Raw genomic sequence first — 24,014 nt, forward strand, 5'->3', positions numbered from 1 at the left:
CAAGTAATATAGCATCCCCCACAATCCCTGCAGTGAGGACCACACCCTCTAAGACGCCAAGAGGAAAAATGCCAATTGTCCTCATACCCCATGACCGCTTCTAGGACATCATTCCACTTCACTGGCTGGTTCTCTGTTCTGTTATTCTTTATTCTGTCACTCTGTTATTCATTACCCATTTCAGTTCCTTAGTGCAGAATCCCCTTAGTATGTATCCCCACCCTAGCAGTACCTGCCTCATGGTCTTTCTCTCTATTCATTTTATTCCCAGCATCCTCTCAAATTCAAAGTCACCACTTAATCACAAGGCCTTTGCCCCAATTTAGTCTCGTAGCCTTCACATCATCCCACATTATCTATTCTCCAGTGCAGACACGCTGTAGATTTCATCTTCATTAGCAACTGCACCAAGATCTCCACCTGCGAAGATCTTCACCTGTGAAACACCCCCTTTCTGACCACAACCATCTCACCTTCCATCTCTCACACATAAGGCACATGCAAGCTGTCCTTTGTTCTTTAGTAAGAACGCCCTTAAAAAAAAATTATAATAAAAGTCTGTTTTGTCTTGTATAAGTATTGCTACCCCAGCTTTTTTTTTTCCCCTCCATTTTCGTGAAATATCTTTTTCTATCCTTTTACTTTCAGTCTGTGTGTGTCTTTCGATCTGAAGTCTTGTAGGCAGCATATGTAAGGGTCTTCTTTTCTTACCCTTTCAACGATCCTATATGTCTTTTGATTGGAACATTTGATCCATTTACATTTAAAGTAATTTTTGACAGTTGTGTAGTTATCGCCATTTTATTGTTCATACTTTTTATCTTCTTCCTAATGAAGTCCCTTTAACATTTTTTGTAATACTGGGTGCTGGTGATGAACTCCTTTAGCTCTTTCTTGTCTGGGAAGCTCTTTATCTGTCCTTCAATTCTAAACGACAGCCTTGCTGGGTAGAGTACTCTTGGTTGTAGGTCCTTTTCTCACTTTGAATATTTCGTGCCGGTCCCTTCTGGCCTGCAGAGTTTCTGCTGAGAAATCAGCTGACAGTCTTATGGGAGCTGCCTTGTAAGAAACTGACTGCTTTTCTCTCAGTGCTTTAAAGATTCTCTCTTTGTCTTTAACCTTTGACATTTTAATTGTAATCTGTCTTGGTGTGGGGCTCTTCGGGTTAATCTTGTTTGGGACTCTCTCTGCTTCCTGGGCTTGTATGTCTGTTTCCTTTGCCAGGTTAAGGAATTGATATGATTCTTTTATAATCTTTTTTTTTCTGTGAAACTACGTGTGTGTGTGTGATTTTTTTTTTTTAAACAAAATTAAGGTTATAGTTTTGATCTTGTTTAGTTTAAAGATTATACTGTGAGCATTTTCCAAAGTTTTAAAAAATCTTTGAACTCTTCATTTTAAAGGTTATGTAACAATCTTGTTAAAACATACCATTTTGTTAATTGCTACCCATTTTCAGACATACATACTCTTCCTAGTTTTTTTTTTTTAGATTTTTTTTGGGGGGGAGGGGGAAGGGGAACAGGACTTTACTGGGGAACAGTGTGTACTTCCAGGGCCTCTTCCAAGTCAAGCTGTTGTCCTTTCAATGCTAGCTGTGGAGGGCACAGTTCAGCTCCAGGTCCAGCGGCCATTGCTAGCTGAAGGGGGCGCTTCCCACCATCCCTTGCTGGAGTTGGACCGGAAACCTTGTGGTTGAGAGGATGCTATCCAACCAACTGAGCCATCTGGGAGCTCAGTGGCAGCTCAGCTCAAGGTGCCGTGTTCAATCTTAGTTGCAGGGGGCGGAGCCCACCATCCCTTGCGGGAGTCGAGGAATCGAACTGGCAACCTTGTGGTTGAGAGCCCACTGGCCCATGTGGGAATCAAACCGGCAGCCTTCGGAGTTAGGAGCATGGAGCTCTAACCGCCTGAGCCACCAGACCAGCCCCTTGAGACTGGTTTTTGATCTAGCAGTTGATCTGGCAATTAAAGGAGCATTGGCTATTTATAGTTAGTCCTTGAAATAAATTGTTGCGTCTTTGAGGGAAGAGATGTAAGGTAATTTCTCAGACTGCAGTGAAGAGGCCTTTGGAGAACTTTGTCCTGAATGCTGCATATTAACTATAGGGAATGTGTGCAGTCCCCCAAATTAGTAGAGCTGACATGTCACATTGAGACTTAGTCTTTTGAAAAGAATATGGAGAAAGTGGTGCAAGATATTTAGCTAGTTTCCTCTTTTTTTGTTTGATTCCTTGGGGATAATTTCTCCCCGGTTAGATTGCCAGAATTACATGGTATCTCTTCCTATGAGAAGGGCTGGAATATTGAGAAACTAAATGAGGCCCCGAGCTGTAGATGAGGAAGTCATAATTTTTCATTGTACTTTTCTGTTGTACTTCCTTTGCCCTTGTGCCCACTAGGTCATATTTATTATTAAATAAATGAATACATAAATAGAGGAAGACTTGGGTAAAAAATAAATGATTATAAATACACAGGTACCAGAACAAAAGAAAGATTATGAGAGAAATATTTCTTTCATATTAAGTTTATTCATGATATAATTTTTCCTTAAAGTTTTAATAAGCAGAACTTAAGGAGGCACACATGTATACTGGTTAGAAAAGTCGGAGTAGGTTTTGATCCGTAAAGCTTCTGCTGACAAGAATATGACATCATTATTTTTAAAGGTAAATCAGCTTTAACCCACTTCTCTTGCTGCTCAAGTGAAATCTGAATTAGGCTGTAGACTCCCCCTGCTGGGTAAGAATGGGGAGAAGAGCCGACACCTAAACTTTGGCCTTGAGCAGGCAGAGGTTCTCCTAGGGCTCTTGCGGTGCCCTAACGGTTCCCTTGACACCATCCTCTGTGTTCTCACAGGGAGCGTTTCCAGCTCGTCTGAAGAAAGTGCTGATCGTGGGAGCACCCGTGTGGTTCCGCGTGCCCTACTCCATCGTCAGCCTCTTGCTGAAAGACAAAGTCCGGGAGAGGGTAAGGCAGGCTGGCTTTATTTCATTTGGAGGTGGGCAGATTCCCACATTGCTAATTCTCTACCTTCCAAAAAATCCTCCTGTCTTGTCTGCTAGAGCACTATCTGCTTCTGCTAGTATATTCACTTGTGTTCTCTGCTTTCCTTCTCTCAGCTCAGTACATGCTACCTCTCCCCCAGACTATACGTTCCTGAAGTTAGGATCTGGGTGTAGTGTATGTTGGGCACCTCTCCTCCACGTCACTTTGCAGAAAGATAGGACTGAAGACTGTGTCCTGTGGGGACTCAGCGGTAGCTCCTACTTCCTGAATTGAGTTTAGTGCCGTACAGGCCTTTCATAGTCAACGGCGCCTAATATAATTGCATTGGTTGGGCTGGTATTTGAATTTGTTCAACAGGAAATACCATTCAGTCCCTTTGACCACCAGGGTGGCAGAGGAGAGCCTCTCATTCTGTCTCTTTCTACTTACATTCCTGGCATATTCTTTTAAAACAGTGTGTTTCTTCTTAAATTCAAAAGTGTTGTCTAAAATTGGCTTTATTCTGTTATCATCGCCTGAGTGTTCCAGGACTGAGAGATTATGGCTTCACTCTCATTTCTCACCCTTGAAAGAAATGGCATGTGAAACATTGGCACTATTGGATAAGATAACAAAGTTGTGAAATATCAGAGATTTTGGTAGTGCAGGGTTCTGAGGTTCTCTGAATAATAACAGTGCAGATCTTTACAGCTGACGTGACTGGGGTTAGAGAGGGGAAACTGAAGATGTTTTATTCTGTGGAATTATTAATACTTAGGGACCCAGAGTAGGGGAGTAGGGGGCATCTTTCCTGAGACAACTCTGTGCGAGGTCTCCCTGGGCAAGTTCTTGCACTCGTATATACAAGTATGAATGTGTATATAAACTCAATATAGTGAGTATCGTTATAATCCAAACTCTGGGCCCTGGGAATGAAACGTGCAGTGGGACAGTCCTTAGCCTGGGGGAGCTCTCTGTCCTGATAGGGGGACCCAGATGCAGATAAGGAGGACTGTGTCTCTACAGAGCTGGGAGGAGAGCACTGCCTCGGCAGGCAGGCCTCAGGAGCTGTAAAGTGTCCTGAAGACGCTGAGGACAGGAAGGGGCATTCCAGGAAGAGGCAACAGCAAGGGAGGCCAGTATCCTCATCCCACACAGATTCCAAGGACAACCAACTAGGCTAATTGGGTCCAGTACGGCCGTGTCCCAGCAGGGAGCAGAGATATGATAGGGATGACTTCTCTGTCATTTTTGCTGGGCTACCCTGAGTCTGGGTGACAGGTCTTGTCTTATTTCCTAGAAGCCTCTCTTGGAGAACATCCATAGCCAGCTGTGAGTGAAACACATGCAACAGGCAGAGCAGCCAAAACCACCACTGCCTGTGCAGATCGGCGGTCAGAAGGTGGGGGCTGCCTCACATGTCACGGGGGGCCTTGTTCATAGTGTAAAGCTTTAGTTCTCCATGGTACCTGTCAGAAGGCGCATAACAGGGCCCTGTTCTAGGAGGAATCAGATAGACATGCTGGGCAGTCAGACCTGTCTGTCTGGCAGAGTCGTAGGACATCAGTCCCAGGCAGGTGAAGTGCACTGTACTTTTAGAACTATGTCAAGTATTTCACGTAAATCTCATCCCGTTCTCCAAACCTAATAAAAGCACATTTGTTCTTTCTCGTCACTGTCTCCCCCCAACCCCACCCCACCCCACATACTCATACAGTTCTTTCTGGCCTTCCAGATTCAGATACTAAAGACATCAGAGGTCACCCAGCACCTGCCCAGGGAGTGCCTTCCAGAAAACCTGGGTGGGTATGTGAAAATTGACCTCGCCACTTGGAATTTCCAGTTCCTACCCCAGACGAATGGCCACCCGGATCCCTTCGATGAGATCATCCTGTCCTCCCTCCCTCCTGCCTTAGACTGGGACTCGGTGCATGTCCCAGGTCCCCACGCCATGACCATCCAAGAGCTGATGGAGTATGTTAACACCAGGCAAAAACGGGGTATATATGAGGAGTATGAGGACATCCGTCGCGAGAACCCTGTTGGCACTTTTCACTGTTCCATGTAAGTGGGAAAGGTGTTGGTCCTTAAGACACTTGTGGGTGCTCTGGCCGCAGCTCCTGCCACGCCTCGCTTCCTTAACAGACTCTTCCAGGTAGGGAGCCCCACTCTGTTAGGGGAGGGTTTCTGTCCTCCTGCTTCCGTGCTTGTCATCGTCCTGGTCTCTGAAAGTTCTGACAGTCTTTGGTACCAAAAGCGGAACACTAATAATAATGGACACATTTTTTGATATTTTCCTGAAATGAAAGTGTTTTTAGGGGAAAAAAAATGTAGGCCCTCCATTCTTGTCCCCAGTGTGGTCTCTCGTCCTTTCGTTTGGGCACCTTCTCTCCAGGGCATTTAGAGTATAGCATTGCTTTCTGGGGGAGGTGCTAGTGCATTCCAACTAATTCACAGTAAGAGAGAAGAACTGCCTCTTAAGAATTCTGCTGCGGGCCGGCCCGGTGGCTCAGGCAGTTAGAGCTCCATGCTCCTAACTCCGAGGGCTGCCAGTTCGATTCGCACAAGGGCCAGTGGGCTCTCAACCACAAGGTTGCCGGTTCGACTCCCGCAAGGGATGTTGGGCTGCACCCCCTGCAACTGGAAAACAGCAACTGGACCTGGAGCTGAGCTGCGCCCTCCACAACTAAGACTAAAAGAACAACTTGAAGCTGAACGACACCCTCCACAACTAAGATTGAAAGGACAACTTGACTTGGAGAAAAGTCCTGGAAGTACACACTGTTCCCCAATTAAGTCCTGTTCCCCTTCCCCAATAAAATCTAAAAATAAAAAAATAATAAAGATTTTGTTGGGGAAGGGGAACAGGACTTTATTGGGGAACAGTGTGTACTTCTAGGACTTTTTTCCAAGTCAAGTTGTTGTCCTTTAATCTTAGTTGTGGAGGGTGCCATTCAGCTTCAAGTTGTTGTCCTTTCAGTCTTAGTTGTGGAGGGAGCAGCTCAGCTCCAGGTCCAGTTGCCGTTGCTAGTTGCAGGGGGCGCTGCCCACCATCCCTTCGGGGAGTCCAACAGGCAACCTTGTGGTTGAGAGGACGCGCTCCAACCAACTGAGCCATCCGGGAGCTCAGCGGCAGCTCAGCTCAATGTGCCATGTTCAATCGTAGTTGCAGGGGGCAGAGACCACCATCCTTTGTGGGACTCGAGGAGTTGAACTGACCACCTTGTGTTTGAGAGCCCACTGGCCCATGTGGGAATCGAACCGGCAGCCTTCGGAGTTAGGAGCATGGAGCTCTAACCGCCTGAGCCACCGGGCCAGCCCCAAAGTTCTTAAAAAGAAAAAGAATTCTGCCACATGGGATCTTCCTTCACCCCAAATCGTACCACAGAGCCACCTGGTTCTAGTTTATAACTGGCTCTTAGATCCCTGATAACTACTGTTTGCAATAGAGCATAGATCGTTTCTCTTACTGCTGCTCTCATTTCTATTACCATGTTTTCATTGGCAGCAGCAGCAATTTCTTCTCCAAGTTGAGCTCTGTTTGTTGAAAATTAGGGAAACTATCCCAGTAGGTCCAATCTTAGCCAAAAATCCCCTCTGACTTTCACAAGTTATTTTCTTCCTCTGCACCTCAGTTTTCCTGTGATGTTAGCTCTGATATCCACCTTCTTCTCTAGCTTAAATGTTGTAGGAATCCATGATTCTGTGAGTACCTCCTGTAATTCCCATCCAGTTAGTGTGCTGCAAAGATGATGTAGGGAGAGAACCTCTTAGCAAAGGAATGAGGGAAATAATGAGTTAAGTAGGAAACAGTTTAGGGAAGTAGGAGAGAAGCAATGGAGAAAAAAGTCAGTAAGATCAGGAATGCAAAGGAAAGTAAGAGAAGAAAAAGATAACAGGTCGTGTACCAAGTGGGAGAGTATTCTTTTCTCCCGCACAGCCCTGTTTCTTCCCTGCCAGCTTAAGACCCCTGTATGCATCCAGTATTTTCCCCAAGCAATTTTTACCCTGTAGTTCTTTTTTTTTTAATTAAAGTTTATTGGGGTGACAATGGTTAGTAAAGTTACATCGATTTCAGGTGTACAATTCTGTAATACAGCATCTATAAATTACATTGTGTGTTCATCACCGAGAATCGGTTCTCCTTCCATCACCATATATATGATGCCTGTAGTTTTTTGTTTGTTTGTTTGTTTGTTTTTCCAAGTCAAGTTGTCCTTTCAGTCTTAGTTGTGGAGGGTGCAACTCAGCACCAGGTCCAGTTGCCGTTGCTAGTTGCAGGGGGCGCAGCCTACCATCCCTTGTGGGAGTCAAACCGGCAACCTTGTGGTTGAGAGGACGCCCTCCAACCAACTGAGCCATCCAGGAGCTCAGCGGCAGCTCAGCTCAAGGTGCCATGTTCTTCAATCTTAGTTGCAGGGGGCGCTGCCCACCATCCCTTGCGGGACTCGCAGAATCTAACTGGTAGCCTTGTGGTTGAGAGCCCACTGGCCCATGTGGGAATCAAACCGGCAGCCTTCGGAGTTAGGAGCATGGAGCTCTAACTGCCTGAGCCACCGGGCCGGCCCCTGATTCCTGTAGTTTTGAATCAAGGAAGGATTCTGGAGCAGGGAGGAACTGTGGGCTGCTCCACGATCATGCACACTGGTCCTGGGGATTCCTGACTTGCTCTGGGTGCTTCCGCTGTGGGGTCCTTGTGATGTCATTTCTACCATGGCTCCGCCACTCCCCCATTAAAAAAAGTAGGTTTGGATTGTCCTCTAGGTGTCACCCAAACCAGCTATCATGTTGTAATTAGAGAACACATCCCAGTCCTGTGGAAAGACTTCCTAATCCTGCCTCTTTATTGATTGAATGAGTCCCCCACTTTAGGAGCTAGAACCCAGAATCCTGATCAGCTCCAGACGTCTGTCTTACATCAAGTTCCGGTCAAACTACTCATTTGGAACCAAGTCTCCCTTGGAATTCTAGCTTATGAAGTAGATAGCAGAATAGTACTCACTGTTGTCCAGGGTGCCCATGGACCAAGAGACTTCCCGTTTTTGCTGCCCCCTACACCATTTTTAAAAAATATTTTTAAAATTATTTTTATTATTTTTTCATTTACAGTTGACATTCAGTATTATTTTATGTCAGTTTCAGGTGTACAGCACAGTGGTTAGACATTTATATAATTTATGCAGTGATCCCTCTGATAAGTCCAGCAACCACCGTACATAGTTATTACAATATTATTGATTATATTCCCTAAACTGTACTTCACATCCCCGTGACTATTTTGTAACTGCCAATTTATACTTCTTAATCCCTTCACCTTTATTACCCATCCCTCCAGTCCCTCTCCCATCTGGCAACCATCAGTTTGTTCTCTGTATCTATGAGTCTGTTTCTGTTTTGTTCATTCGTTTATTTTGTTCCTTAGATTCCATATATAAGTGAGATCATATGGTATTTGTCTTTCTGTCTGACTTAATTCACTTAGTATTAAAACCTCTAGGTCCATCACTGTTGTCGTATAAAAGATTTTTAAAAAACTTTGTAGTATGAGATAATTGTAGATTCACGTACCGTTAGTTGTAAGAAGTAATACAGAGAGATCCCATGTGCCCTTCCCACAGTTTTCCCATGGTAACATCTTCCAAAAGTATAGCAAAATATCACAACCAGATCTTGACATTGATACAATTCACCAATCTTACCCAGATTTCCCCACTGTGGGTGTGTGCGTGCGTGTGTGTGTGTGTGTGTGTGTGTGTGTGTGTTTAGTTCTATGCAGTTTTTTATCATACACTTAGGATTGTGTGTCCCTTACAAGAAAAAGATACAAAAGAGTTCCATTACCACATACCTCCATCCAACCCCTCCGTTACTGTAACTTTGTAATTTCAAGGATGTTATTGTATAAGTGGAATTGCACTATATGTACCTTTTGGGATTGCTTCCCTCTTCTCACTCAGTATAATTCACTGGAGATTCACCTAAGTTGTCAATATTTTGTTCCTTTTTATTGCTGAGTAATGTACATGTTTTTGTTTAACCATTCACCTGCTGAAGGAGTCCTGTGTTTCCAGTTTCTGGCTATTACAAGTAAAGCTGCTATGAATGTTTGTGTCTAGGTTTTGTGTAAATGTTTCCATTTCTTTGGGGTAGATGCTGGGTCCTATGGTAAGTGTATGTTTAGTTTTAGGAGAAAGTGCCCAGCTGTTCTCCAGAGTGGTTTTGCCATTCTTCCTACTTGCCAGCAAGCTATGAAGGACTCCTTTTCTTCGCATCCTCACCAGCATTCGATGTTGTCACAGTTTTTTGTTTTTTCCCCTTTTTCCGGGCCCCCCACCCCTCCAGTTCAAGCCGTTGTTCTCAGTCTAGTTGTGTAGGACGCAGCTCCCTCTCCCGTGCTGGTATCATGAGCCTTGCGCTTCCCCAGCTGAGGCTGTCAGTCGCCAGTCGTCAGGTCTTCAGTCATCTGCTCACAACAGCTTACAGCAGCTCGCCGGCCACTCACGATGGCTTCCGGCCGCACACGGCAGCCCACAGCAGTTCACACCAACCTCCGGCTACTCACAGCAGCCCAGCTCCAGGGAGAGCCATTGTTCACAATCTTAGCTATAGAAGGTGCAGCTCACTGGCCCATGTGGGAATTGAACTGGCGATCTCGGAGTTCGGAGCATGGTGCTCCAACCATCTGAGCCATCAGCCGGTCCCAACAGTTTTTTATTTCAGTTGTTCTGATAGGTGTGTAATGAGATCCCATTGTGGTTTTAATTTACATTTCACTAATAGTAATGATATTGAGCGTCTTTTCATGTGTTTATTTGCCATTTGTATTATCCTCTTCATAAAGTGTCTTCATGTCTTTTGCCGATTTTCTATTTAGATTTTTAAAAAACAATTGAGAGTTCTTTATGTATTTTAGATACTGATTTTTTGTTGGACACGTTTGTGAATATTTTCTTCCAGTATATAGCTTTTCTTTTCATCCTCTTAACAGGGTCCCTTGCAAAGCAAAAGCTTTTATTTTAACAAAGTCCTTTTACTCAGTTTTTCCCTTTATGGATTATGCTCTTGGCGTCAAGTCTAAGAATACTTTGCCTAGTCTTATATTCAAAGATTTTCTCCTGCTTTTTTTTCCTAAAAGTTTTATAGTTTTATGTTTTACCATTTAAGTCTGAGATCGATTAATTTTTGTAGAAGGTAGAAGGTTTAGGTTGAGGTTTTTGGGGTGTTTTTTTTTTTGCATATGGATATATAATTGCTCTAACCATTTGTTAAAGAGTATCCTCCCTGCATTGAATTGTCTTTCGAACTTTGTAAAATGTTAGCTGGGCTTATTTGTGTGGGAAGAAGGAATTTTTCACAATGTGGAAAAGTACGCAGTATAACATGACAAACAACTATGTTCCTTCCCATCACCAGAATTGATCCTAACGATTCTTAATGTTTTGTCATATTTGCTTTGTCTGTTTTTATTATATGAAAGAATGAACTTATTATAAAGTTGAAATGCCTTCTATTCCTCACCGTAAGTTCTCACTCCCAGAGGGAGCCCTTAGTATGAATCTGGCATGTTTCTTTCCAGTCCATTTTGTTTATACTGTTACATATACATTTGTACCGATGAACAAATATGGAGTATTATTTTATATTGGTGGTCTTTGTAATCTTTTTTTTTTGCTTTTAATCAATATATATGCAAATAATATTTTTCAAAACTAAATACTATCAGAGAAAAAAAGCAATGACAAAATTAACAGCAATCTCCTGCCTTAACCTCAGTTCCACTCCCCTAACTTCTTCCGTTAGTCTAAATAAAATGCTTATAATACTTACATTAATTTTTTATGGTAGGTAAGTATTTAGCTCTTACACTCTGTCTCCAGTTCCCTTTTGACTATTTTTCCAATATAGTTATGTCACAATTTTTTATTAAGTCAATAGTCACAGTGCTTACATTATTATGCCTGTAAATTTTTTTACTGCAGAGCTAAGTGGGCTTCTATGAAAGGTTCAAATATATTAAATTTTACCAATTCCATTTTTTTGTTCTTGAGTTAGTGACCAATTTTTTTAAAAATTTGCTTTTCTGTGTACCTATCCTTATTTCTTTTTTATGCTTGGTCAGATTTATTTTACACTATTATTATTTCCCAAGTGGTTAAATATATCAGATAATTAGCTGATTTTAGTTTTTCCCCTGGAGACCTCACTTCCAGCACATTTTGGATTTTTTGCTCCAATCTTAACTGTGGTGGTTGTTGTTGAGATTGGTTCTTCAGCTTTCATCCTGCAATTTCCCCTCCCCACTTTCCTTTATCAGTGCTTGTTTCCTGTGTCCACCAAGTTCTTTCTTTACTTATATTCTATTTTGTCAGAAGATAGAATTCTAGGTTGGAAAAAATTTTACCTCAGAATTTTTAAAGCAATGTCTTTCAATTTTGCTAGCAATACTACTAGTCTGATGCTATTCTTATTCCTTCTTAAGTCTTTGTAAATGATGTTTTTTTCTTCTTTGACTATTTTTAGATAACCTCCTTAATCTTCTTGTTAAATTTCTTTTACTCTGAAGGCTTATTTAGTTCTAGGACTTTTTTTTTTTTACTTTCTTTTGTTTTTTTCCTTTTCTTGTATTATGTCAATTCTTTCTCTCTGGGACAGTATTGTCAGTCTGGTTGGATCTAGAGCAAGGATTGACAGATTTTTTTCTTTTATTATTATTAATTAATTAAATTATTAATTCCCCCCCCTTCTTCCCCCTCCCCCTCCCGCTCCTGTTCAAGCCGTAGTTTCTCAGTCTAGTTGTGTAGGGCACAGCTCCCTGGCCCATGCTTGTATTATGTATTATGAGCCTTGCGCTCCCCGCTGGCTGAGGTAGTCGATTGGTTGGCAGCTCACGGCAGCTCTTGCCAGCTGCCAGCCATTCACACTGGCCGCTCGCCACTCATGGCAGCACACGGTAGGTAGCCCACGGCAGCACACAGCAGCCCACGGTAGCTCACGATGGCTGCTTGGCCACTCATGGTGGTACACAGTAGTCCACGGCAGCACTCAGCAGCCCGTGGCAGCTCACGCCAACCTCTGGCTGCTCATGGCAGCCCAGCTCCAAAGAGAGCCATTGTTCACAATCTTAGCTGTAGAGGGTGCAGTTCACTGGCCCATGTGGGAATGGGACCAGGGACATTGGCGTTAGGAGCACAGTGCTCCAAACCCCCTGAGCCACCGGGCTGGCGCTGACAGACTTTTTCTTAAAGGGCAAAATAGTAGACACTTTAGGCATGTGGGCCTTTACCGTCTCTGTTGCAAATACTCAACTCTTCCATGATAGTGTGGAAGCACCCCAGACAGTGCTAAGCTACGGGTTTGGCAGTGCCCCAGAAACACAGGGAGCCAGACTGAAGTTTGTTGACCCCTGTCTAGAGTGATTCTTTTATTTTCTTAATTTTTTCATCACCTGGACTTTTTGTTGTATATTCTGGGAAATTTCCTCAACTCTCTCATCTTTTCTATTAAAATTCTTATTTTCGATATCATTTTAATTTCCAAGAGGTTTCTGTCTCTGTTCCTTTTTCATAGCTTCCTACTCTCATTTCATGTGTGCAATATCTTTTTCTCTCTGCAGTTCTTAATTATAGCCTTTTAGAAGTCATTTTCTCTTACTGACTCTTGTGCTTCCCGCCCCTCACTCACCCTCAGTGTATTTGAATTGGTCTTTTTTTGTTACAGACTTTCCTTAATTATCTGGAGATCCTTGGCTGTTAGTTTACACTTAGGAGTGGGGTTCTTGAAAGCTGCTTGGAAGTGCTGTTAGCATGGGTGAGCTTCAAATTAACATGATCAACTAGCTTGTTGTTGGTGTTCTCCAAATCACAGAATTCTTTTACGTAGCGACTATTCACTTTCTCCAGAGAGGAATTCTCCATTCACTCTCTTGCGTGGTAGGGGCCAAGCCTGGATATGAATGTGAGATAGGATAGGGCAGGGAGAACGAGGCAGGGAATGCTCACTGTATGTCTTTAAGATTTTCATTTCTTCCTCTGTTTTTAGCCCTGTACCTCCACTTGCCTTCCAGGGTGTGGGAATTCTGAGGGTGAGTCATTGTGTCTCTCTCTAGATACCTCTGTGGGTCCTAGCTTTCTGCAGTTGGCCACGACAGCCAAAATCCTTTCATTAGTTTTCTCTTTGACAAAATGGTTTTAAATCTCTTTGTCCACTTATGTTTCTGCTGTCACTTTTTGGATTTGTACTGATTAGTTCCTTTGCTGATTTTAATGAGACTGCTGGATGGAGTGTTGTCAACTGTTTTGTCAGCCTGCCATGTTAAACTGGAACCTAATAGATTTATTTTGCACGTCTTTTGGGAAATAAGTAGTAGTAAATTTTATTTGCAGCTAGATGTTTTTGATGCTGTACTTCCTTTTTCTCTTTTGAATGGAAACATCTTTATTTCCATAGTAATACATACTTAGTAAAATGTTAAACGATGTAGAATTATATAGATTAGACAAAGAAAAACTCTATGTACCCACCCCCAATAGTAACTGACAACCACTTCGCACTGCCAGAGTTTGCGCGCGCACACACACACACACACACACACACACACACACACACACTGCCTCTACTGTTTTCTTTATTTTAGCTTGTTTGTTTTATTTTCTTCAGGTCTCCAGGAAACCTAGAGAAGAACCGCTATGGGGATGTGCCCTGCCTGGACCAAACCAGAGTGAAACTGACAAAACGCAGCGGCCAGACTCAGGTAGACACATAAATGCTATCTTCTTGGGAGCACTGAGGGAAATGTAAGTCTCTTACAAAGTGAAGCTTACTAGTACTATAATAGAAAGAACATGGATTCTAAGCCAGAGAGAGAAGTTTGAGTTTTAATTTAGCTACATACTAGTCTATCACCACAGGCAAGTCTCTATATGCCCATCTCACAGTACTAAGTGGAAATTAAATGAAATGCATTATGTAAATACTGACAGCATAAGGTCTGGTGTATTGTAGGTGCTCGGTAAATGTTCAATTATTTCTCCTTTTACTTCTTAGTTGTAAAATCATAACATCGTTCACTGTATTGGTGAAGTTATATGCATCAGTACAAGGCAACTCTGATCAAGTGACCGCTGAGGTTTTTGTTTTGGAAGAGCTGAAAAAAATGTTGGACGAGTAATGTATAGTATACATAAATATCTAGGAATCAAGATGAAATGGTCCAATGATTTTATTATTTTTAATAGATTAAGTTGCTCATATCTATACATATTTAAAATTACATATATTAGTATGGATATTGAGTGAAAATGTTATTTAGACATTTAACATTAGTGTTTTTGTCCTCGTTTGATCTACTTTTTGAGTCAATTTAACAGATTTCTAGACCACATCATTTTTATTTCCTTTTTTAAAAAAATTTGTTTTTTAATTGGGGTATATTGGGGAACAGTGTGTTTCTCCAGGGCCTGTCAGCTCCAAGTTGTTGTCCTTCAATCTAGTTGTGGAGGGTGCACCTCAGCTCCAAGTCGTCGCTGTTTTCAATCTTTAGTTGCAGCGCACCATCTCATGAGGGAATTGAACCGGCAACCTTGTTGTTGAGCGCTTGCGTTCTAACCATCTGAGCCATGTGGCTGCCTCTCCGAAAGCTCAGCAGCAACGTCATTGTTTTCAGTCTAGTTGTGGAGGGCACAGCTCACTGGCCCATGTGGGAATCGAACCAGTGATCCTGTTGTTAAGAGCTCACGCTCTAACCAACTGAACCATCCGGCCACCCCCACTTACTCCTTTTTAAAGTCCTCCTTAATATATAACTTGTTTATAGCAATATCCAACACTTAGAATTTTGAGGTCAGTGACTAAATAGCTGTTACACTTTTTTCCTTTTCCGTCTGATATACCAATTCTGTCTGGTGAGCTCTATATGCATCAAAAAACAGTATTGATTGAGGTTGTTGTTCAAAGTAAAGGAATTTAAATGGTGCTCTTAACTTGAACATGATACACATAATAGGTAGGGACTTATTACATCCCGTCTCTTTTTTCTGGGGGGTAATTTTTTAGAAAATCATTGCCTTGTATATGGTACATGGGTCAGGATCCTAGGATCCTGGTTTCATGCTCTTTTGACCCTCATGTTTCAAGCACATCCACTGAATTCCTAGCCCTGTCCAGGACTCTTACGGAGGCCTTTCTCGCAGGAGCAGTAGCTAAGAACCTGTCTGGCTGAGGGCAGATTCATCAGTACCGTGTTTCCCCGAAAATAAGCCCTCGCTGGACAATCAGCTCTAACGCGTCTTTTGGAGCAAAAATTAATATAAGACCCGGTCTTGTATTATAGTAAAATAAGACCGGGTCTTATGTATTAATTTTTGCTCTAAAAGACGCGTTAGAGCTGATTGTCCAGCGAGGGCTTATTTTTGGGGAAACACGGTATTACTGAGATCGTCATAGTACACGTGATGTTGTGAATGAGTAGAGGAGTCGGCGCGGCCAGTGTTTGTCTGCCTTGTTGACAGCTTTGTCGCCCACCAACCCTTACAACAGCACCTGGCACATACCCGACGTTCAGTGAATTATTTGTGAAGGAATGAGTGAATCCCATTGTACCAGGAGACAATGCTAGTCATACTGGAATTAACGTGCGCGCGCCACTCGAGTTATCCCTGTCATTACTACAAACGTTGGCAGAGGCTTTATCCCACAGTAAATGGAGGATTCAGGTCTATTAGTGAATTGTTCACCAGATTCGCTGCTGGGATTATGAAGCTGTTAGTCATCGTTGCATTTGGATGTTCAGGTAGTAATGGAGCCTGGGTGTGTGGCTCACGGTGTTGATGGTCCCAGACATGAGGTGTAGCTTTCTTCCTTCGCGAGTCCCACTTCGACTTCTGTGTGTGGCACCATGACGAGATGTCCTGCTCAGGTTGCTTGGCTTGTCTCCGTTTTGGTTCTGGGCTGTAATATTGCAAGTCTTAATGCACTCCCTCTTTTGTAAATAACAGCTTTATTGAGATGTAATTCACATACCATGCAATTTACCCATTTAAAGTGTATAGTTCAGAGGTTTTTTAATGCATTCGCAGGGTTGCAACCATCACCAGTAAACTTTAGAACATTTTTATCACCTGAAAAAGAAACTCCATAACCTTGGCAGTTACTCCCTATTTCCCCTAACCCACCTACTTTCGGTTTCTATAGATTTGCCTGTTCTGGACATTTCATACACATGGAATCATACGATATGTGGCCTTTTGTGTCTGGCTTTGTTCATTTAGCATGTTTTCAAGGATCAGCCATGTTGCAGTGTGTGTCAGTACTTCACAGCTTCTTACTGCTGAGTAATAGCCCATCATATGGCTGCGCACACACCCATATTTTATCCAGTCATCAGTTGAATACCATTTGGGTTGTTCCCGTTTTTTGGCTATTATGAATAATGTTGCTCTGCATATTTGTGTATAGGTTTTTCTGTGCGTACATGTTTTCAGTTCCGGGAGTGGAATTGCTAAGTCATATGTTAACTGTTTAACATTTTGAGGAACTGCTAGACTGTTTTCCAAAGTGACTGCACCGTTTACACTGCTACTAGCAGTGAATGAGGGGCCAGTTTCTCCACACCTTGGCCAACACTGTTATCTGTCTCTTACCCAGAGCCATCCCAATGGGTGTCTAGGTAATGGTGTCTCACTGTGGTTCTGCTTTGCATTTCTCTGACGGTTAATGTCATTGAGCATGTTTTTGTGTGCTTGTTGGCCATTTGTACATCTTCTTTGGAGAAATGGCTATTTTGCCATTTTAAGATTGGTTTGTCTTTTTACTATTGAGTTGTGTAAGTTCTTTATACATTCTAGATACAGGTGTCTTATCCAATATGTGCACTGTTTTTTTCTTGATGGTATCCTTTAATGCACAAAGTTTTCCATTTTAATGTAGTTCATTTATATTTTTTGTTTTGTTGCTTGTGCTTTAGCATCATGTCTAAGAAGGCTTTGCCTGACCTGGTGTCAAAAATGTTTAATCATGTACATTCTTCTAAGAGTTTTACAGTTTTAGCTCTTTTTTTAAAAATTGTTTTATTGGGGAATGTTGGGGAACTGTGTGTTTCTCCAGGGCCCATCAGCTCCAAGTCGTTGTCCTTCAATCTAGTTGTGGAGGGCGCAGCTCAGCTCCAAGTCCAGTTGCCGTTTTCAATCTAGTTGTAGGGGGTGCAGCCCACCATCCCATGCGGGAACTGAACCAGCAACCTTGTTGCTGAGAGCTTGCGCTCAAACCACCTGAGCCATCTGGCCACCCTAGTTTTAGCTCTTACATGAAGTTTGTGAACCATTTTGAGTTAATTTTTGTGTTTGGTGTGAAGAAGGGGTCACTTTGATCCCCCCGCCCCCCACCTGTATGCGGATATCCAGTTGTTCCATCAACATTTGTGGAAGTGAGGTTTTTGAATTGTCCCTTTCGCTTCTCTTTTTTTTTTTCCCCAACAAGAAGAGAATATCCACCTCTTGGGTTTTATTTACCTACTAGTACATCATTTTCCTACCCAAATGGTGTATTCCCTGCAGCTGCAATAATATTTCCTTTTTATCATTAGACAGATTACATCAATGCCAGTTTCATGGATGGCTACAAGCAGAAGAATGCTTACATTGGTACACAAGGTAAGTTAGTCTGCCCCTTACAAGTTGGTTTTCAGTCATCTACCTGTGATTCCTTGCACCAGATGATAGCATAATTTTTAAAGGAAGTGGTTACTTGAGGTAATGTGTGGCCACTAGATCCTGTCCCTTCATAAAAATTGGGGGTTATTAAGGAAGGCAGATCAGAGGTGTGGAGTTTCTGTATTAGATGTGCCTAGAAACTCACTGCATAGAAAGAAACTGGAGATTGGATCACATAACACTAGTACAAGGTTTTGGGCTGTGTCTTAGTATTGCCCACCCCAGGGAATGGGACATCAGGCCTCATTGGTCAGTGACATCCTTTTTACGGCCAATAGGAGGCCTGGAGTGGCAGTGGAACTTCCCAGAAATTGAGTGCAATCTATGAATGGGTGTTGCTGTCCTAAGAGGTTTTTGCTCGTGGCTGGACCATCATAGAATACCCCCGCAGTCTGCTGATATGGCTAGTCTGTACGCGGTCTGACAGTGAGACCTGGAATCTAGGAGCATTTCAGGTGGAGTTTCTGTAAATGCTCTGTGGGCCCAGCACTCCTCCTGACCTGGCCTCTGCTACCTCAAGGAGAATACCAGGTTGCCTTCTAAGAGGGTGGGTAGAAATCACAACACAGGAGGACATAAAAGTCCTTCTTATGGGCTTAAGCCCTTCTCACCCCTGCAGAACGTGGCCAGCACAAGCTCTCATGGGTACACTTCCTGAACCCAGTGAGTAAACTTAGTATCACCAGCAATGGACAGACAGATATTATATGTCTCCTATTGTGATGCAGTGAGAACTGGACCGCATGACCTATATGGTATATTGCCAGTTTTTAAGTCTGAATCTAATCATGAGAAAAAAACCCAGATAAATCCAGATTCTGGGACATACATAAAGAAAACTGGTTTAGACTCTTCAAAGTTAATACACTGAAAAACAAAAAAAGTCAGGGAACTGTTCTAGATTAAAGGAGACTAAAGAGACATGATAAACCAAAGGTACTGTGTGATCCATAATTGGAACCTCAGTTTGGAGGAAAAAACCGTTGAGGACAAACTATTAGACAATTGGAGATTATGTATTAGATAATATTGTATCCGTGTTTAATTAGTGATAATGGTGTGATTCTGTAGAACACCCTTGTTCTTCTAAATATGTTTGAGTATTTAGGACTGAAATGTCATCACGTCTGAAACTCACTTTTAGGTAGTTTAGTAAGAAAGAAACTGTGTGTGTGTAAAGAGTAGTCCCCCCCTTACCTATGGTTTTGCTTTCTGCAGTTTTAGTTAACCACAGTCACCCATAGTCTGAGAATATTAAATGGAAAATTCCAAAAATAAGGAATTTATCAGTTTTAAATTGCATGCTATTCTGAGTAGCATGATGAAATCTCGTGCTGTCCCGCTCTATCCCACCTGGGACGTGAACCCTTTGTCCACTGTATCCACACTGTATATGCTATCTGCCTGTTACTCACTTTGTAGCCGTCTCAGTGATCAGATGGACTCTAGCAATATTGCAGTGCTTGAGTTCAAGTAACCCTTGCAGTAGCCTAGCCTAATGCTGTCTCAGTGCCAAGGTCACTCACCTCACTTCTCTCGTCACATGGGCACTGTATCATCTCACATCATCACAAGAAAAGGATGAGTACAGGACAGTAAGATATTTTGAGAGAGCGAGAGAGACCACAGTCACATAACTTTTATTACAATATATTGTTACAATTATTCTATTTTATTATTAGTTATTGTTGTCATCTCTTCCTGTGCCTGCTTTATAAATTAAACTTTATCATGGGTATATATGTATAGGGAAAAAAGTATAATAGGGTTCAGTACTATCTGTGGTTTCAAGCATCTACTGGGGGTCTTGGAACATATCCCCATGGATTAGGGGGGACGACTGTATAGAGAAACGCAAATGTGACAAAATGATAGCTTTTGAGCTAAAGAATGTATGAGTGTACTGTGCTGTTCTTTCCATTTTAGGTAGGTTTCAGATTTTTCCAAATAAAAGTTGAGGGAGAAGAAAAGGGAAAAGGGCCTTGGGATTCTTGGTACATTGTTAATTGGTCTTATGGTCACAGGTTTATTTTTTTCCCTAGGAGGGACCACTCCCTCCAAAAGGAGTCCTTTCAAGACCCTAAGAAGAAACAAAAGAATTATCAGGAAAGCTTTTTGGCAGGTGTAGGATATCGTGTGATCTGCCTAAGAGTCAGGGCTTTGTTGGGGAGGATGACCTCGGCGTGGTTGGGCTTACGGAGGGTGAGGATCGGCATTAGGGGCCTCAAGATGCTCTTTTCTCTAGGTCTAGAAGGCAGGGGTGTTGCTGAGCGTTTCTAGTTATTCAGGAATTGGGTCCTTTAGGCTGGCTCCGCAGGCCCTGTCCAGGAGAAGGGACTTCTCCAGAGTACGAGATGGACGGTTTCTTGTGTCAAACACTGATCACCGTGAGAAGGCGTCAGTACTGTTAGCACCAGAAGACAGGGGTCCTGGGGTGTTGAGAAGGCTGTTTGGTTTGCCTGGCTAGCCTTCTTGGCTGTATGTAGTATTCTAACTTTCAGTCATAATAACGTTGCCACTAGTAATACCAGTCATTCATTGCAAGTATCTATTATATATCAGGTACATAATCTCCAGCTAATTCTTTTAGACTCTGCAGGGAAGGTTTATTAATTGTGAAGCCCAAGCAGCTTAGGTGATGTTATATCACAGCAAGGAAATAGCAGAGCCAGGGTTGGAACACGTGTCCGTTTGGTTCTAAAGTCGTAGCAGGCCGTCACTGGATTGTTTTACACACGTCAGCACAAACTCGTGACTTTATTTCTTCAGAAAAGTGTACTGTTAAAAGAGTCTAATCTGAGAGCGCAGCTTGCCCTTCCCGATCTCTCTGTCGTGACTGAGGACATCACGGCCCCTGAGCCCAGCCTGAGTGAGTGGTGTCTGGGCTGTCAGTGCTCTGACAGGCTACACCAGTGTGTCCGGGATTTGAATGTGGGAAGTAAAATACGGGACAGCTGCTATGGTACAGAATAGTGAGAAGTGGAGGACGCTGGGGTCAGAGAGAGGGAAAAGGTGTTCTTAGTATCTTACTGTGGTAATGCATGTCCATCACACAACATTTAGAAAATAAGGAGGAAAATCTCTCATAACCCTAAAATCCAGAGATAATGTTAACATTTTGCAGCATCTCCTTATAAACCTTTTTTTTATGCATGAAATAGATACAGACATATAAAATATAATGTCTAACAAAATTGACTCTTTCTGTGTGTTATCTCTTTTTTCATTTGATAGTATCTTGTGAATTACCTTTCCATAGAAAGAATGAAGCTCTTACAACATCGCCTTATGAATTGTTTAAATTAGGGATATGCCATAATTTAATCTTCTTTTGTTTGACGTTGAGCTTGTTTCCGAGATTTCACATGCCTTTGGCAGTGTCCACTTTTGCAAAGAAGAAATTCTAGTATCATATAACATGTTACTGCTTGCTGAAAAGGCTTTAGCAAAAATGGTAGCGAAACCAGCAGACTTCCAGGACGAAATCAACCCTGTTCCTTCCCTGCTTCCCTGAAACCAGAGGAGGAAAACGCCCTGAGGAAGTACAGGAATTATCCTGAGTTGTTACTCCCTTGATTGCAAGAGAGTGGTTGGCCCGTAGGTGACTTCGAAGTTGCTGCTGAGTGCCCAGCCCTATGCGGGTTCTGACACCAAAGGAGAACTTGATGCCGTGGCCCTTGCCCTTAGCACCATATTTGCTGAGATGGGATTAATGCTCATAAAGGAAAAAGATTGATGTTGGGACCACATACATTAAATGGTGATGCTGTTTTGATCCAGCTGTGCTGTCAGGATCTAAGAGGAGTGTGGTGGTCAGAAAGCTTCCAAGAAGAGGCAGCACTTGAAAATGGGTAGAAAGTGAACAGCCTTGGAGGTGAGAGAGACAGCTTGAGCAAAGGAGTAGAGGCAGAACTGACCATGGTGTCTCTATATTGTGGTGAAGCCATTTTTCAGAAAGATTAAACTGGCAGTGGTATCCAGAATAGACTGGAAGCGAGAGCTCTGTTCAGAAGAGTGAACTGAGATGGTAGTGCAGCAACTCAGACGAAAGAAGACGTGGTCCTCATAGCAGTGAAATTGGGCAGGGACATGCTAGGGGCAAAAGGATAAGAACCGAAAACAATTCAAAGGCAAAAAAAATCACTAGGACTTGGCAGTTGCTTCTGGGAGACAAAGAAAATGGATAAGTCAGAGTTGCCTCCCAACTTAAGATTGAGTGATTGAAGAATGCTGGTACAGAGATGGGAAAGTCGAGAAAGCTAGTTTCAAAGAGGAGACTGAATTGCCAACATGTTGGGTCTGAGGAGAGGATGGGACACGGAAGGGGACTGGTGATTGTAAGGCTTGGGAGGGGAGCAGGCAGAGGAGACACCTATCCAGCGGCCACTGTCAGATTGGATGTGATAGTGGCAGCCCCCACAATAAGGCTCTGAGAGGGTATGTGACAGCGCTTCTCAAACTGTAACCTACCGAGTTTCCCCTGGGGATCTTGTTAACATGCAGATGTGCATTTCTAACACTCCACACGATACTGGTACTGGTGTTCCAGGGGGCCGCTCTGAACAGCAGAGATGTAGCGAGACGAGCACAGAGCCATCCAGCACCTGTGCTCTGGAGTTAGTAGTTGGCAGACAGACCGAAGAGCCTAAGCAGGAAGAAGTGCTTTCGGGGTCATATACCTGTCTCCTTTGTGTTCCAGGCCCTCTGGAGAACACCTATCGTGATTTCTGGTTCATGGTATGGGAGCAAAAAGTCTTGGTGATTGTCATGACCACTCGGTGAGTTCATCCCTTTTCTTCCCACTGCCCTCTGCCCCTATCCTGTCCCCAAACATGAGTGATTCAAAAGAGAAGTTTAGCTCCTAGAAACCGTGAGGATTAGGAAAGCCGTGGCAAACAATTTGAGATGTCTTAGCTTTTTCTTGGCTGACCCCAACTTAACACAGCCAGAGTGGTGGAGATTGATAGATCTAACTTGTTAAAGCTTTGATCTGTGGCTCTAGTGACCCTGTGCTGGTGACAGCCTACTCTGAGGGCCTGGTCTTATCTACTAAAGGCAGTATGAGGAAACATGGGGTAATTCACTTTTAATCTGGTCCGTATTTCCAAAGGGCAGCTGTCTTGCTGGTTTCTGAATTACCAGTTCCCCTCTCCTCTCCCTTTCTTGCTACTTTTGACCATTTTCTGTTTGTTTAGGTAGGAAGCTCTTGATAAAAGGAATGTTTTTGAAATTTTTGTCTACATATCTGCCAAAACTTCAGGAATTACTATTTCATTAGCATCACCACTGTTATTACAACACTTGTCACCTGTTCCCGATGAGGGAAACAAATGAATTGGCCCAGTTTCCTTTGGCACGGCACTGTTACAGCCACCTGTGATTTGGAGAAGACATCATGGAAGAAGTCCCACCTTGGACTATTTTGAAGTCACTGAAGAGCAGTGAGGTGGACTTCAGGCCTTTCCACAGACCTTCTGCTGGCATCCCAGGGCTGTGCCTCTCCTAACCCCCTACCACCCAGAGGCCCTTACTGGGGCAAAGAAGGAACCGTGGCTGAGCTACAAGGCAGAGTGCAATCTGGCCCCCCACATTTTCTCTACTGCCTTTGTCCACCCAGTGTTTGTCCCAGATACATGATGACTAGTACAAGAGGTGTCAGGAGAGGGGCCAAATGACAGAGCAGGCGCTCAGTAAATGTCTGCTAAATGAGTACATGCAGAAACTTTAGCTGTTGTTACATCTGCTTAGAGTGAAGGTTTCCTTCTCTTCCTAGAAGCAAGGGTGTAAGTTAGACAGAAGCAGTGCAGAGATGACCCTGCTGCCTTGGGGTCCGGCAGGTCCCAGGAGGGCAGGGGTAGTGTCGTGGGGAGGACAGAAGGCTTACCTTGCTCTGTGTGTCTTCAGCTTTGAGGAGGGCGGCAGGAGGAAGTGTGGCCAGTACTGGCCTTTAGAAAAAAACTCTCGGATCCGATTTGGCTTCCTCACAGTGACCAATCTAGGCGTGGAGAACATGAACCATTATAAGAAAACAACGCTAGAAATTCATAACACAGAGGTAAATCCAGGTTTCTATTCTCTCACTTTTTTCAAGCTAAGGGAGAACCTTTACTGTAAAGAAAATCTCCAAAAGGAATAGGCAGGATTCCAGGGAGCTTGTAAGTTATTTCCATTTTTCTGGGAACAGGATCAGCATATGCATCTCAGAGCCAATATAGCCATATTGTTGCAACACAACAGTGGCGTTACCTGGGAATAAAACTGAGAAGAATTCTGGGACTACAAATAGGAAATCTGCCCTGCGCAGACATTGCACCTTTA

The 24,014-nt window shown here is 43.1% G+C and overlaps 1 protein-coding gene across 1 annotated transcript in view; it reads left to right on the top strand.

The window, feature by feature from the left end:
• Positions 1 to 24,014, top strand: part of PTPN9 (protein tyrosine phosphatase non-receptor type 9) — a 70,130-nt gene that overhangs the window by 43,255 nt on the left and 2,861 nt on the right. The window contains exons 6-11 of the mRNA XM_074328305.2: positions 2,863 to 2,973; positions 4,727 to 5,055; positions 13,648 to 13,741; positions 17,570 to 17,636; positions 22,396 to 22,474; positions 23,601 to 23,751. Of these exons, the coding sequence (XP_074184406.1) occupies positions 2,863 to 2,973; positions 4,727 to 5,055; positions 13,648 to 13,741; positions 17,570 to 17,636; positions 22,396 to 22,474; positions 23,601 to 23,751 (831 nt within the window). The remainder of the gene's footprint in view (positions 1 to 2,862; positions 2,974 to 4,726; positions 5,056 to 13,647; positions 13,742 to 17,569; positions 17,637 to 22,395; positions 22,475 to 23,600; positions 23,752 to 24,014) is intronic.

Source organism: Rhinolophus sinicus, chromosome 3 (genome assembly GCF_057876585.1).
Source record: "Rhinolophus sinicus isolate RSI-liver-muscle chromosome 3, RSI-T2T, whole genome shotgun sequence".
Lineage (NCBI taxonomy): Eukaryota > Metazoa > Chordata > Mammalia > Chiroptera > Rhinolophidae > Rhinolophus > Rhinolophus sinicus.